This window comes from Drosophila innubila (genome assembly GCF_004354385.1).
Source record: "Drosophila innubila isolate TH190305 chromosome 3R unlocalized genomic scaffold, UK_Dinn_1.0 2_E_3R, whole genome shotgun sequence".
NCBI lineage: Eukaryota > Metazoa > Arthropoda > Insecta > Diptera > Drosophilidae > Drosophila > Drosophila innubila.
This window is the reverse complement of record NW_022995380.1, coordinates 32,193,177-32,208,125: the sequence shown is the minus strand read 5'-3', so window position 1 is coordinate 32,208,125 and position 14,949 is coordinate 32,193,177. Positions and strand designations below refer to the sequence as shown.

Here is a 14,949-nt window from a genome sequence, read left to right as displayed (position 1 = left end):
AGTTCATTGGAAATACATATCATTTAATACATAATTAATTTCATAAGAAGCACATTATATTTTTTGTTTATCGTTTATGCGTTTACATTCCACTTTTTGAACTCTCTTTCTTTCAATTTTCATGCCTGCCAGTTCGATAGATGTACATTTAATATTGTTTTTATTTTATTTCATTTATTTAATTATAAAATTAAGTAAATAAAATAAAATAAAAATATTTTATACATATCTTTATTTATAATTCGTTCATTTTATGCTTGTTAACCCTAGACGCTAGTTAGCCTAAAAGAATAGGGGCACTCTAAATAAATTTAAAAATATGACAAACACCAAATTCAATAATATGGCTGCTGAGGGGTAAATTGATGAATTACTGAAAAATCTAGTTTCTATATATGTATATGTGTTTTTATTGGTCTTGGACGCATTCACGCAAAAGTGTAACTAATAATTATAATAATAGCAATACTTAGCTTAGAACATAGCGTATAAAAATAGGTGATTTTTTAGCAAGAATTATAAATTTGAAGAACTTGAGAGCCCTAATAGAAATAATAATTAGTTATAACTTAGGTTGTGATTTTTTTTTGCAGATTTATGCATTTTATTTTTAAATGTTTTTCTTTGTTTTCCTTCTTTTACTTAACAGATGCTTAATAAATTTAAATGTTTAAAATGAGCATTTTTTTTATATTATGCGATTGATTCGTATGACTGATAACAGAAGAGAAGGCTGAGAGGCAATCGCTGTTTTTGTATCTTGTATCTTTTTATCTGAGATTTAGTATTATACATTATTGGTAAGCTAGCTATTTATTTTTTTTTTTATTAATTTTCGTTATTGGAATGACATACAACAAAATCAAAATTGGCGCACAACTCTTGTTTTTCCACTTTTTATGCATGTTTTTTAAACTTAACAGCGAACAAAAATTTCCATATGCATTTTTGAGTTTTGTTTCTTGTTTTGTTTTTAATTATAGATAATTTTTTGTTTTTATTAGAAATACTTGGGCGCATATTTTATATATATAAAAAATGTTGATAATTCGATTGTTTTCTTTAATTACGCTACAAGAAAAATTATAAATCGGCTTTTACTACATTTAAACGTTAACTATGTATAAAATGTTTGTTTTTTTGTTTTTATATTTATGTTTATCACTAAGGAAAAATGTTACAAAGCTTTCTGCTATGGCATTTTTGTGTGTGTGTGTGTGTGTTTTAGGAAGGATCTTGGATAATTAAATGTTAAGCAAACAATTGATGTGAAATTTTAGGAAACAAATCAATCGAATTATCATTGAAATGAGCCGACTTTTGTTGTTGTTTTTTAATGGGCGTGATTGTGTACAATTCTAGCACTTGAAGTTTTAGCTAAAATTTATCCTGAAATATAAACAGGTTATTTGTCGCGGCCACAGCAATAATATTCTCCTCGGGATGCCAAGCAGTGTGCAGGATTTTCTTATTGAAATCCAGACAATCCACACTGATCTCGTCCTTCTTTCGTTTGCCGCCAGTGCAAACTTTTCGAGGTTTTAGCACCGTCTTCGGTTTGATAATATCCCTGGATGCTTCCAGTGTCACATCCTTTTTCGAATTGCGATCAAAAACTCGGAAAAAGTTATTATAGCTGCCGGTCATTATGGAGCTATCCTTGCCATTCCAACAGCACTCGAACTTGTCAAAGATGCAGTCGTTCTCATACAGCGAGCACAACTTGGCACGTAGGTATTCGTGAACCTGCAAAAGTCATCAAAAGCACCAACACTTTATTACAAATTCCAATTTAATTGCATATTAATTAGGAGTGTTCCCGAAATGTAAGCCAACTTAAATCTTATCTTGAAAATCGGTTTAGTTTTGATTAAGTTATGGTTTGAAGTTGGTTCAACCTTGGACCAACCAACTTTACAAGTCCAAATTTTTGTCCAATTTAACATGATTTTTTACAAAAAAATGAAACCTCTCAGAATCAAATATAAAGTATTGTTTTATACTAGTTATGATACAAGGAGTTGATTAAAAGTGAAAACTAGAGAATTAAAATTTAAAATTTTCAAAATTTCCAAGGGGGGACCCTTTGCATTGATATCGGAACGGACCGGAACAGACCGAAAATATCTTTTTACACGAAATTAATTAAATTTGAATGCAGATTGAATTTAGAGGCCAACCCATGATCAAAATGACATTCCGTTTGAAAATCGGTTCACTTTTAATAAAGTTATGGAAGTTTGAAGTTGGTTCAACCTTTGCCTGGCAACTTTACAAGCCAAAATTTTTGATCGATTTCACATGATTTTTTACAAAAAACTGAAACCTCTCAGAATCCAATCTAAAGTGTTGTTTTATGCTAATTACGATATAAGGAGTTGATTAAAAGTGAATACTTGTGATTTAAAATTTTGAATTTTCAAAATATCAAAGGGGGGACCCTTACCATCAAACCATGGCTATGATCGAAAAATAAAAAATTTTTAAAAATAAACAAAATTTAACTGTAGATTGAATTTATAGGCCAAATCATGATCAAACTGACATTCCGCTTGAAAATCGGTTAAGTTTTGATAAAGTTATGCCAGTTTGAAATCTTGTAAAATTGATTAAGAAAAGAGGGTTCGGTAAACCTAAAAAATTATCAAATTTTGTTGTTGTAGGGCAAACGTTTGTTGTATCTTATGCATTCTGACTGATCTTTGTGCAGGCCAAGCCGTGAGATCTAAGAGGTTGAAATTTTGGCACAACTAGCTGAGACAAATTCGTCATGCAAAGGGGTTTTTGCGAAACTTTCTAGTAGTCTAATAGAGATGCAGATGTTCTTGCTGGTTGTTGACTTACCGGATAGGTCTCAATTGGCTTTGTCTCCATGTGTAAGTCCCAGACTTTGATGCTTAAATAGTCCCTGGAGATCATGTAGCGGCCCGAATTGCTCAGTTTGACATCACTGATCGAGCTGATTATCTCACTGAAGAAGCTGCGATTCGTTGGATTCTCGGGCTCTTCAAATTGCTTGCTATGACGATCACAAAGTGCCGCTGAGCGCATATCACATAATCGTATTGTTCCCTTGGAGCTGGAGTAAACAAATACATTGCATTCGGTTGGATGGAATTCGGCGGCGGTAATCACTTCCGTTAATTCCTCCATATTGGTTGGCTTAATGTCAACAATATTGTAACTTTGATTGACCACCTCCAGATGCCAGAGATTGATGCGCAAATCGTCGGCCGATAAAAAAGTCTCTTGATCCGAATTAACGCTAATTGAATTGATGTGATAGGTGTGTGCATTGGCGAAGGTGCGACGTGGTGAGGCCTCCACCATAAGCGGCACTTGTTTCACTGAAGGAACTCGTAAGGCGGTCACATTTTGTGGATCCCGTATTAAGCCGTTCTCCTCCTTTGTATTGTAGCCCTCAAATGACTTGTCACGCTCACTGACCTTCCACAATTTCACGGTTTTGTCGTTGGTGGAGAGGAGAAAGTGTACAGGGTTCTTTTGATGCAGCCATCGGATCTTATTGATTTTCTCCTCGATTTCCAGCGATTTGAGATAATCGAATTCGGGCTCATGCGATTGGAATGTCGAATAGACATTGTATTCACCGCGTCTCGGATTTGCGGTCTTAGAGGCGGGATCACGCTAAAAAAAAAAAACAATTAAATATTTTAATAATCAAATTTAAACGAATTGTCACTAATTGACTAGTTTTGCTATTGCTACCTTCATTGGCATAGAAAAATAATCAAATAATGCCTTTTGAAAATCAAACTTCAATGGAATCGAAAATATTAGTGCTAATGATTTGTCTTCTTAAGGTATTGGTCACTTAATTGGCATTGAGAAATAAATAAATATTTATAACAAATTTGTCAAATTTCATTAACAGTAGGAATTTTTCAATGTTAGTGAAATGTGAGTTCATAATCAATTATTATTGCTAGTGATAATGAGAATTTAATGATAATTGTAATAACAAATTTGTCTAATTTCATTAGCAGCAGGGTTTTTCAATTGTGAGTTCATTATCAATTATTTTATTTAATGATTATTGTAATAACTAAATTATCAATTGTCTCACCTGAAAGATAACGACACGGCCGCCTTTATCGCCGGTGGCCAGGAGTTCTCCATCATGATTGAACTCCACGCAGGATATGATATCCGCATCGGTGACATCATCGTCTAAAGCGCCCTTGATCTGTGAGAAGCACCAAGAGGCCTCTCCATTACCTGCAGAGAAATGAGAAACCGAGAAAATATTAAATTTCACATTTCCATCAACTCTTATTGACGTCAATCTCAATTCGCAATCACAATCACAACAGGCCAAGTGCTTGTTACATTTGATTTGCTCTAGTCAAAAGACAATCAATAGTTGGTAGTAACTGTAGTAACAGTAGTAATAGCTGAAGAGGACAACGATGACGTCTTTGCGCTCTTTATTGATGCCCCACTTAATTATTTAGTAATGACGCCATTTCTAAACCAACGTAAGTTGTCTGTTTATGGCTTTCAACTTTAATACAGTGGTTCTTCGTTTATTTTACCCACTACTCTTATATTTTACTTCAAATATCTCTGATATAATTATCAAACCCTTTAACTAGACATTGAAAAACGGCCCATAAAAATAATATAAGGACTTAATTAAAAGTGAAAACTTGAAATTTTAAATTATAAAAATATCAAAGGGGGGACTTTTCTTATAGAAATTAAAACCAAGATTTATTACAAATTAAAATTAAAAAAAATCGTCATTACAGTCCTAAATTACATCTTTATCATCAATCATACGCACTGTAGAATTGAAATATTTTTAAGAAATTTAACAAACTTGAATTATTTATTTATAAAAAAAATTATTTATAAAAATCGTGGGATCTATGGGATCATAAGATTTTAAATTAATCGTAAAATAATTTTGAAAGATATTCAAGAGCCAAAGCCACCAAGCCAGGATATCTCGTAGTGGAATTTCTCAACTAAAACTTTAGTTATGGAATAATAATTAGAATTGAAATTAAATACAAAATATTTAGTATTGAAAAACATTTAGTTTTTTAAAATAATATTTTTTTGCAAAGCTGCATTAATTTAGCGTCGTTTAATATATGATTCATTAAAATTTTTGAAGAAACGGCTATCTATGCATGTTTTTCTTGACTTACATGACCTTTAGTATGACATTTTTTTGTATTAATGAAATTTTAATTTTTAATTTAAAATTAAAGTTTGTCCAGTTTCCAGGATATTCCATTAATAAAAGTATATCTAAGAGATTTTCGAGTTTGATTTCTTTAAACTACTAACTGCTATTTGCGATCTCAGGCTTAGACACATAAGATAGTACAAATACATAAATTATATGAGACACCATAAAACATTCCCACAATTGATTATGATTTATTTATATACCGTCGATTGAAAATAGCGCAAATCAATTGAATTGCGATCTCGTTGATAGGAATTTATAAGGTGCACAAATTGCATATCATCTTTTTCAATGACAAAGGGGATGATCATATGGGATGCAATTGCAATTGTAGAAAAACTATAAACATGTTGATCAATTTTATCAAATTTATTAACAATTATAGGCTTACAAAAGATAAAAGAAAAATAAGGAAAATGCAATATTAGGATTAATATTATAATTAATCACGCGATTTTTATTTAAATATTTTTGAGTTTGATGTTTGCTCAATTTTGCCTTTCCAATTTTTATTATCCTAATAATAATTTTAATAATTTTTATCTTTCCAAAATTGTATCTATTCCATATTTATTTCCAATTTCTATTTTTAAATAACAGAATTCCAAGTTTTTATTTTCGCATTTTCATTTTCAAATTTTCGTATTCTGAGTAATATTTTTTGACAATCGTATAGGAAATCATAAAGTACGATATGACATGATTTGCTATCAATGTTAAATAATAATCGCATTTGTTTACGAACAAATAAAGTAGATCATAGGCTATTTTGCGAATTTGTTTGTTTATTCGCAAACAATTTGTTTATATTTCATTTAGAATAAATCACATGCTCAAACACATTCTAGCAGATACCCTGTAATAATAACTTACCGGCCATGACAGTTGAACCGTTTTCGTTGAACAGCCCGCGCAAGTTAACAGAAGGAGTAGAAGGAGGACGAGGAAGCAGCACTCAAAAAGCAAAAACGGCAACAAAACACACACAACAACAGCAGCAACAACAACACAAGCAGCCGCACAACAACAATCAAATAAGGCCAAGGAGTTGCGCTCTCTCACTCTCGCTCTCTCTCCTCACACACAAAAACGCTCAAAGCTCTAGTGTTCCTGTGTGTGTGTGTGTTTACTGGGGAACTTGGTTTTATTGTTGTTGTTGCGAAAGATTGTTGAGCGCGGATTCGTATTTTTTTTTGTGTTTTTTAGTATTTTTTGGCGAAGGAGTTAAGCTTGCAAAAGAAACGAGGAACAAACCGAAAGCAAAAGACAAAACCAAAGTGCTTAACTTTCGTTGCTTTTGTTTCGGCCCTTTTCTTTTGTTATGTTTTGTTATGTGATGTACTTTGGTTTAGATGTATGTTTTTTTTTGTTTTTTTACGTCACTGCTTAACACTCAACTTAAGCACGTATATATGTCGACGACATGTGGAGAATAAACTGCAAAGCAAAAGGGAGTAATTCGATTACATACACATACATAGCGTACGTATGTATGTACATACGACAAAAACACAGCGATGACGATGCCGACGAAGATGAAGCAGAAGTAATAACGGCAGCAGCGTTTCTTTTCTTTTAATCACTTCGTTTATACGCAGCACATTTCGTGTATTCTTAAATTAGCGACAGCAAAATATAACCGTTTATACAACACACAATTTAATGTATTTATATTTATTATTATATTATTTAATTTATAAATTATTCATATTTATTTAATTAATTGCCATGAGGTCGTTTATAAGCAAATGTAATTGAAACGAGAAAAATTATTTGTTTACTTTTTTTTTGTCCATTTTGATTGCATTTGTAATAATAGCGTTGCCACCTAATTAGGTAAAGTGATCATGAAATGATTTCACGAAATGAACAGCGTGTAAGCCGTGAACGTGAAACGATATCACAAAATTAGCACCGTGTAAACATGCAGCCGGTGGTTGTGCCGAAAGTTATCAACTAATTAGAGTGGAGCAAAAAGTAAGAAGAATAATAAACGAGGTGCTGTAAAACGTTATTAGCGACGCCCGCATATTTGCTAAACAATGCGATTAATATTATTTATTTTGTGGCAAAACAAACACAGCAACAACCGCAGCTCGCTCACTCTCAGTCCTTTTCCCTCTCTCTCTCTCTTACTCTCTCTACACACAACCGTTCGCTTGGCGTTTGCCTTGCGCTCTGTTTTATAGCATTTTATTTGCACGTATTTTTCGCAGCAACGGGTGGCAATCTAACCTTCAAAATTGTATTGTTCCTGATTTTAACAATGACAATTACAACTGTGCATATTCATATTTATATTGTTAGTTTGTTAACCGTTTCATTATAATCGATTCCGTTTCAGTGGCATAAGAAAAGCGCGCTGACATCGCAGACGACGCACAATCAATATTCGATTTTACTTAATATTTTTATGATGTCTACAACTGTTTTGACAAACAAAGATTAACAGATAAAATACAATACATATATATATATATTTATATAGAAACTCGCATGACAAATATGTCAATTAAAAAAGAAAGAAAAGAAATGAAATTCTAATGCTGCTGCTGTTAAGCTGCTTCTTCTTCTAGTTCTTGCCGCCTCTTTTGCTGCACTGCTTCGTCGCAGTCGCCGTCACCGTCGTTGTGTTGCGTCGTCGCTTTTGCAAATGCGGCAACCAAAATTTACGCACTTTTAAACTATGTACATTATTGCAGAAAATACACTTTTATATATCGGCTATAACACTTAAACGCGCCGTTAACAATTTTAACTTAATTTATGACTAATTTGTTTTGATAATTTCAACATAAAATGGAAGTACAAAAACTTATTGCAAATTTCGCACTTTATAAAAGAAGTTTCAGGCCACTAAATTACCTTAAATGAACGGCGTTCAGTATTTTTTTTATCAGTGTTAAACAACGTTTATTTTAAGTGTTGCAAATTACCAAACGCCAGCAGCTGACTGAGATATCGTCACTGTTGCCAGCTTAGCCATTTAAATCTAGTTTTGGCTATTTTTTTTTTTTTTTTATCAATTTTCAATTGCTAGAAAAATTAGAAAATTGCTAATGCACGGAAATCTGGTTACTTTAAATATATTTTCTCTTAATATATACGCAAAAACCAAATTAGATGTTTTCCGGACAGAAACAACTAATTTTTTTTTTTTTAAAAGTTGGCAGCATTGGATTTCAGATATGTGGCGCGTAAAAACTGTTAAAGTATAATTAAAATACAATGTAAATGGCAACACTCACTTTGCGGTTTCTTAGCACCGTTTATGTTGATAGCCGTGTTGAGCATATTGCCAATTTTTGTAATGCTCGATTGTCGCATGAATGTACGAGGTGGTATGGGAGGTGGCGGCTGTGGATCAGGTGGATCCAGGACTGGACTTTGGCGACCCCAACGACCCATTTTAACGCTCTTGTCTCTGTTTCAGGCTCTTGGACTGTTATTTTATCGTTTCTGTCTCTCTTGCAGTTGCAATTACACAGGGCTGTTATGTGTGTAGCTGGCTGTAAGTAAATTAAATGATCGTATCTATTAACATGTATTTTGAGCACAATCACACACACGTATTGTATAATGGATATTTGTTTAAGTTGTTTTTTATTTTTTTGGTCACTTTTAGATCTTAGCACATGAGTGCGCTTCGTGTTTTTCAATTTGTCTGGCAATTAACACATATGTCTCCCTGTATCATATTACGCGTTCTCCCTCCCTCCTCCTGGATTTCTCTTTCTATGCCCACTTGCAGGTATCATACAAATGTCTCCGACTAGATTTTTTTTATTTTTCTTTATTTTTTTTTCAGATTTTGCTCACAAATTAATTGTGCAAATGTTTAATTGTTTACAATAAACACTACGTTGCTCTCGAAAAAGTCAAAACAACTTCAACATCAGCTTGTCTTGTTTCATAAATGAATTGCATAAATACATTTGTATCTTCATGTCTGTATCTAAAAATACATATACACAGCTTTAACCGGTAGTAACCGATTGGAATTGGTAACCATAGATTTTTTGTGTTTATATTTTAAGATTTTTTTCATTTATCCAACTCATTTTTTTTAAACCGATTTATACCGAAACTTATAATAAAACAAATAAATATAGCAAAATTATTAATGATAGGCTATAAATATATCTAAAATATTCTGCGTTTCTTTGGAGATGCGTAATGTAGCCCAAGTACATACAATGTTCATATGTTACATAGTTCAATATTGGGACAAAGGGAAAACGCAACAAGTTGATAAGAGACATGCGCCTTATAAAGAAGAAGAACAACAACAATAACATGCGATTGTAATCCAATTATTGCGTCCAAGTCTCAATGTCTGTGAAATAAACGTGATTATGTGTGTAGCCCACGCATTAAATAAAAAATGGAAAATTGTTTTTCTTACAAGAGTACGATTCTTATAAGTATACGACTCCCTAAATGAGAAAGTCGGAAAATATTACACAGAATACAAAAATTCGAGAATAAAACTTGGGATACAAAACTGGAAAGCATTTAATTTGAAAATAAAAATTAGAACACCAAAATTAGAAATTCTGTTATAAGGAAATAAATATTAGCACCAATAAAAGTTGTGAAGATAAGGATTTTTAATCAAATATTTTTTCTCTTTTGAACTTTTTTCACCAGCAAAAAGACATTTTATCGAAACATTTATCTCCAAATCTTCCTAATTTTTGTTTCTTATTTTTCAGGAAATCACACCAAAACAAATATAGGTTACGGTTTCGGTTCCGGTACGTTCAGAAATAACTATTTCGGTTTTTTCTTTCGGTTCCGGTACTAGTATTGGTACGCAGCGTTACAACAAATCAATTTTGAAACATTTTAAAATGTTAAGATGTCGTTTTATAATAAGTATGACGTCAAAATAAATAGCTAGACCTAGAGCAAAAAAAATTTGTATATAATGAATTTAAAAATCTTTTGACAGTTTGAAGTTGGTCAGACTTCGGAGTTAGTCACTTTACCTTTACCATCGAAATCGAATCTCGGTCGAAAATAATTAATTTTTCTAAATGAACAACATTTGAATACAGAATGAATTTAGAGGCCAAATCACAATCAAAATGCCATTCCCCTTGAAAATCGGATCATTTTTGATCAAGTTATGACAGTTTAAAGTTGGTCAGACTACGGATTTAACCACTTTAAAAGTCAAAATTTTTATCCAATTTGGCATGATTTTTTACAAAAAAATGAAAGGTGTCAGAATTAAGTTTAAAGTGTTGTTTTAAACTAATTACGATATAAGAAGTTGATTAAAAGTGAAAACTTAGAATTTAAAATTTTGTATTTTCAAAATATCAAAGGGGGGACCCTTACCATAGAAACCGAATCTTGGTCGAAAATTATTAAATTTTCTAAATGAACAAAATTTGAATGCAGAAAGAATTAAGAGTCCAAATCATGATCAAAATGACACTCCACTTGAAAATCGGTTTAGTTTTGATCAAGTTATGACAGCTGAAAGTCAGTCAACTCTTTAGTTCCGGTACTAAAAATGATACGGTTAGTTTTGGTTAACGGTACCGGTTCCGGTGTTATTCCCTGTTATTTTTGTATTCTGAATATTGATTTTACATGAATGTCTCAATTTATCCTCCTTTTTTTCTTTCTTATCTTGTTTTTTTTTTATATTTATTTCAAGCTTTTTATTTTCTTCGTTTTTGTGATTCCTTACAAAATATTCGAAATTCGATGCCAAAGTATTGTTTTTCAAACGTGAACTTGGCATAAAATGAAAATGAAAAGTAATAAGAAGAAAAACCCACCGAAAGTCACATCAATAATAAAACCCAAAATTAAAATGTACATATTTTGAATTATACATTTGTAAATTGTACACTGTACTTATTTATATTTTGCTCAGCAATAACAATAACAATAACATTGAAGATAGCCCCACAGATTCAGGTTTGTTTATTTTTAAAAGAATGCGAAGGAAATACGGAAAATTTGTTAACAAACAAAAGTACGCACAAAGATTCTATGTGTGTATGTATATACTAACATATATATATATATATGCTCAGGCAGGGCGGCTCTATAAATAGGTTAGACGACGAAAATTGAGAGTCCAGTAGCACGTGCGGCACGAGACTGTTGTTACTCACTGTAGCATCCTTTGCTCGAATGATTATTTTTGGACTTTACCTGAAATATATTTCAACTTCTTTCCCTTTGGAAACGGAAAAATAACTATGTAATTATGTATGTACAAATGTATTTTATATTTAGAGATTTAGCCCAGCATTCAAAGGGTACAGAGACTATTGGGTTTGTGACAATTTCTTTTCATCCCTAATTTCCCAAAACTTTTCGATAAATTACTGACCTTACTAATACTAATCCTACTACTTATAATTACTAATTACCTAGAAAATACTTATACTAATACTTATACTTAGTCTAATATAATTACTATTACTAATACCAATATTATTAATTATTGATCTGACTGCGTTTTTCTGGGTCCATGCAACAAATTTGGTGATAATATTTCTATGTATTTATAGCGATAGAATCGCTTAAAAGTTATGAGTCCTGAGAATCTAACAGTCGAGCACTTTGTTCTTACTTGATTCATTAAAACGTTACCAAATTGTCTATATATCTATGTACTTTAATGTATCTATGTAAAGACGTTTATTTGTTTCGGTTGACTCGAAACGTCAGTTCGTCCTCCTCTCAGTTCAATAGCTCAGTTTCTCATTCCCGATGAAGATAAACAAAATTAGGTAAAAATCTATTGATTAAATTGATTTCCCACTGCTCTGGTGATAAACCCAGTCAAAGATATTAATAATAACGACACATATAAATCGATATGCCAATATTGTCCTTATCTGTTTGATGTCCAATTAGGCAATTTGTTTAATACGGTTAATTCAAGTCAATGGTAAAACTCATTAAACATTAGATACATATAATACATATATGTAAATACACTGATAGCAATGACGTATAGAAAATATGAATACAAAATTATTTGAATTTTTATGTTAGATTTTAAAAGGAAACCTATTTGAATAAAATATCCCACAAAAAAACCTCTACACAAGGTAAAAGCCTAGTGACGAAAGCAATTTCTAGCCCCAAAATTTCTGATAACAAATTTTGTGACAAACAAAATTCAAAAAATAAAAAACGAAAATTGGCATTGTGCACTGTGCGCAAAAAGGGTGAGCTTCTCTGACATAAAAATTATGTTTTGCGTAGTGCTTCAAATTATAATTATCAAATTTTTAATCATATTTGTATTATAAAAAAATAATATCGGCTGTGCAATAATCAGTGAGTCAGTGGTTGAGTGAGTCAGGACAATGAGTTTTATATATGTACTTAAATTATATTTTAATAAAACTTTAAATTTAAACTTTAAATATATTTAAGTCTGCTAAATCCATATTTATCGCAAGCGAAAATATTAGATTATCAGATCATTTTTCTCTCAGTGTACATACTATGTATTATTGACAGATCTTAAGCTGTACAAATTATATACTAGTTATTATCAAAGTCAGAAAAAAAGAAAATCGCGCTCGTTTTTCGTTGTTTTTTTAAGAAATTTGTATGATTTGTTTTTTGTTGTTGTTGATGTTGTTGTAGTTGATGCAAACAGATTAAGTAAATATTTTGGCATAAAGCTGAGCTAGTGACAAAATAGCAGTCATTAAATGTTGTTATACAATGAAAGTGTGCACATGTGTGTGTGTGTACATTTCAATTTATATGGCAAATACAACTATGCTGTCGTTTTCAGTTGTTGTGGTTGTTTTAGAGAAACAATGTTGTTCACCTCAAAAGCCGCCAAGAACGTCAACAACTGAAACTTGGATCGCACGTACTAAGCAACGCACTATGGCTCGTTTGCCCAAATTACGTGGAAAAAATAAATGTTTTCTTTAAGGGGTTCGATCAAGAATAGCTTTGAGTAAATTATGAATAAGCTTTTATATTATTAGCAGGGACCACAAATAATAATTATGAGTTTAAATAAATTATAGCCCAAAAGCCCTCCAAAAACAGTGGAGATCATTTTTTATTATTAAAATGAATTTAAATAATAAAAATCAAAAATAATAATTATATTTCAATTTTGGTATAGAAATCAAAAATATGGATTACTTGTCAATTTTTATAATAAAAATTTTACAACTGGATAATTCGGTTTAAAAGACATATATTAATTCAGTTTTTATTTCAATCGATTTGACTTTTGTATACTATATTGTAAATATTCAATAAAATATTTAAAAAATAAAATCTTTGTTATTATTTTGACCGATTGAAAATTTTTGTATTGTATTTTGTTGTGTGGGTTTTTTTTATTTTACTTTTAGACCGTTGTCTTACTTAGTTCAAAACTTAAAGATTTTTGCTAGCTAATTTTCTGAAATGAGCCCATAGTGCCAATATTTCATTAAACAGGGAAGGGGATAGTGATGGGGAAAGACGCGAGAGAGAGAGAGGGGTGGGGATGAGTAGTTGGGGGCTTGTGTTCTTAAACGGTATGTGATATATACGTATGAATTAGCACTGTGATATATACGTAATAGCACATATTTAAATATATATATATATATATATATATAACATATATCACAGATCCACATTGATCTACCGCCAATTCGCGTAACTTAAAGTTTCACTTTTTTACAACACTGAAACAGTTATTAATATCTTCGCATATCTTGTTTATCGATGTTTTAAATTATATTAATAACACAGATTTCTTTTTAATGTCAGTCCATCTGAATCATCACTTCAAAGATTATGTGACGTGTTTTAATAACTTTTATGTATTTTCAGTTCTTATCCCACATTTGCTTTGTCTCTCTCGTTTAGCTTAGTTATTTTTTGCAGTTTGTTTTGCTACTCTTTGACATGTAACGGTAAACGGTATATATCTTACATTTACCAACACTGTGTGCTTATTTTAGATTTGAGCGCCTTGCACTTTGAAATTGAACTTGAAAATGATTCGTACATTTATACATTTACATTTACAAATGTCATAAAAACGGCACTGAAAACTGTTTTCTATTTAATTCAACTTTGACGCAAATCAAAAAACCGCAAAAGAAAAACTAAAAAAACGTTTACGCCGCGACGTCGTTAAAATTAGCACTGAACTCACATGCGTCGCTTTTCGAATGTGCGGCCAAAGATTTCGACATACGAATGGCAAGCGAATGAAAACATGTGTGCACAGTGAGTCATCGCTAAAACGACTCGCAATCATATTAGTTTACTCGGTTAAACATTGAAGCAAATTAAAATAAAAATTTGAGAGCAGTTAATTCAAATTTAAATCAGGATAATAATAATAATAAATTTATAAAAAAATTTAAATTTGAATGCAGAATAAATTTAGAGGCCAAACCATGATCAAAATGACATTCCGCTTGATAATCGGGTCAGTTTTTTTTTTTAACTATGACAGTTTGAAATTGCTTAAGCCTCTGATCTAGCAATTTTAAAAGTCAAAATTTTTCTTATTTTGACATGATTTTTTACAAGAAAATGAAAGGTCTTAGAATCAAATTTAAAGTGTTCTTTTTTACTAATTACGATAAAAGGAGTTGATTAAAAGTGAAAACTTGATATTTAAAATTTTGTATTTTAGAAATTTCAAAGGGGGAACCCTTACCATCAAAATCGCGTCTTGGTCGAAAACAATTAAATTTTCTAAATAAATAAAA

General features: G+C 31.3%; 1 protein-coding gene and 1 long non-coding RNA gene across 4 annotated transcripts; both read right to left on the bottom strand.

The window, feature by feature from the left end:
- Positions 1-1,151: 1,151 nt before the first annotated feature.
- On the bottom strand, positions 1,152-14,390 carry LOC117793025 (protein phosphatase PP2A 55 kDa regulatory subunit). 3 transcript variants are annotated; one of them, XM_034633393.1, is made up of 6 exons: positions 14,243-14,387; positions 8,681-8,730; positions 8,470-8,639; positions 4,088-4,239; positions 2,845-3,648; positions 1,152-1,746 (listed from the first exon to the last, which is right to left on the bottom strand). In XM_034633393.1, the coding sequence occupies exons 1-6, from the start codon at positions 14,261-14,263 to the stop codon at positions 1,378-1,380; spliced, it is 1,566 nt and encodes a 521-aa protein (XP_034489284.1). In that variant the 5' UTR covers positions 14,264-14,387; the 3' UTR covers positions 1,152-1,377. The 3 variants fall into 3 exon arrangements, with proteins under 3 accessions (XP_034489284.1, XP_034489285.1, XP_034489286.1); XM_034633394.1 differs by having other exon boundaries at positions 1,378-1,746; positions 8,470-8,730; positions 14,160-14,390; XM_034633395.1 differs by having other exon boundaries at positions 1,378-1,746; positions 8,470-8,730; positions 14,249-14,382.
- Positions 6,554-8,048, bottom strand: LOC117793027. The gene is made up of 2 exons (XR_004618207.1): positions 7,899-8,048; positions 6,554-6,658 (listed from the first exon to the last, which is right to left on the bottom strand). It is a non-coding gene; the product is annotated as an uncharacterized LOC117793027 (long non-coding RNA).
- Positions 14,391-14,949: the final 559 nt, after the last annotated feature.

Bases quoted from the DNA above. Each gene is read 5' to 3' on its own strand.
- LOC117793025 (XM_034633393.1), bottom strand. From the start codon at position 14,263: ATGACATTTGTAAATGTAAAT. The intron at 3,649-4,087 runs GTGAGACAATTG...TTTTTTTTTTAG, and splicing joins GCCGTGTCGTTATCTTTCAG to CGTGATCCCGCCTCTAAGAC. The intron at 1,747-2,844 runs GTAAGTCAACAA...TGACTTTTGCAG, and splicing joins AGCCAATTGAGACCTATCCG to GTTCACGAATACCTACGTGC.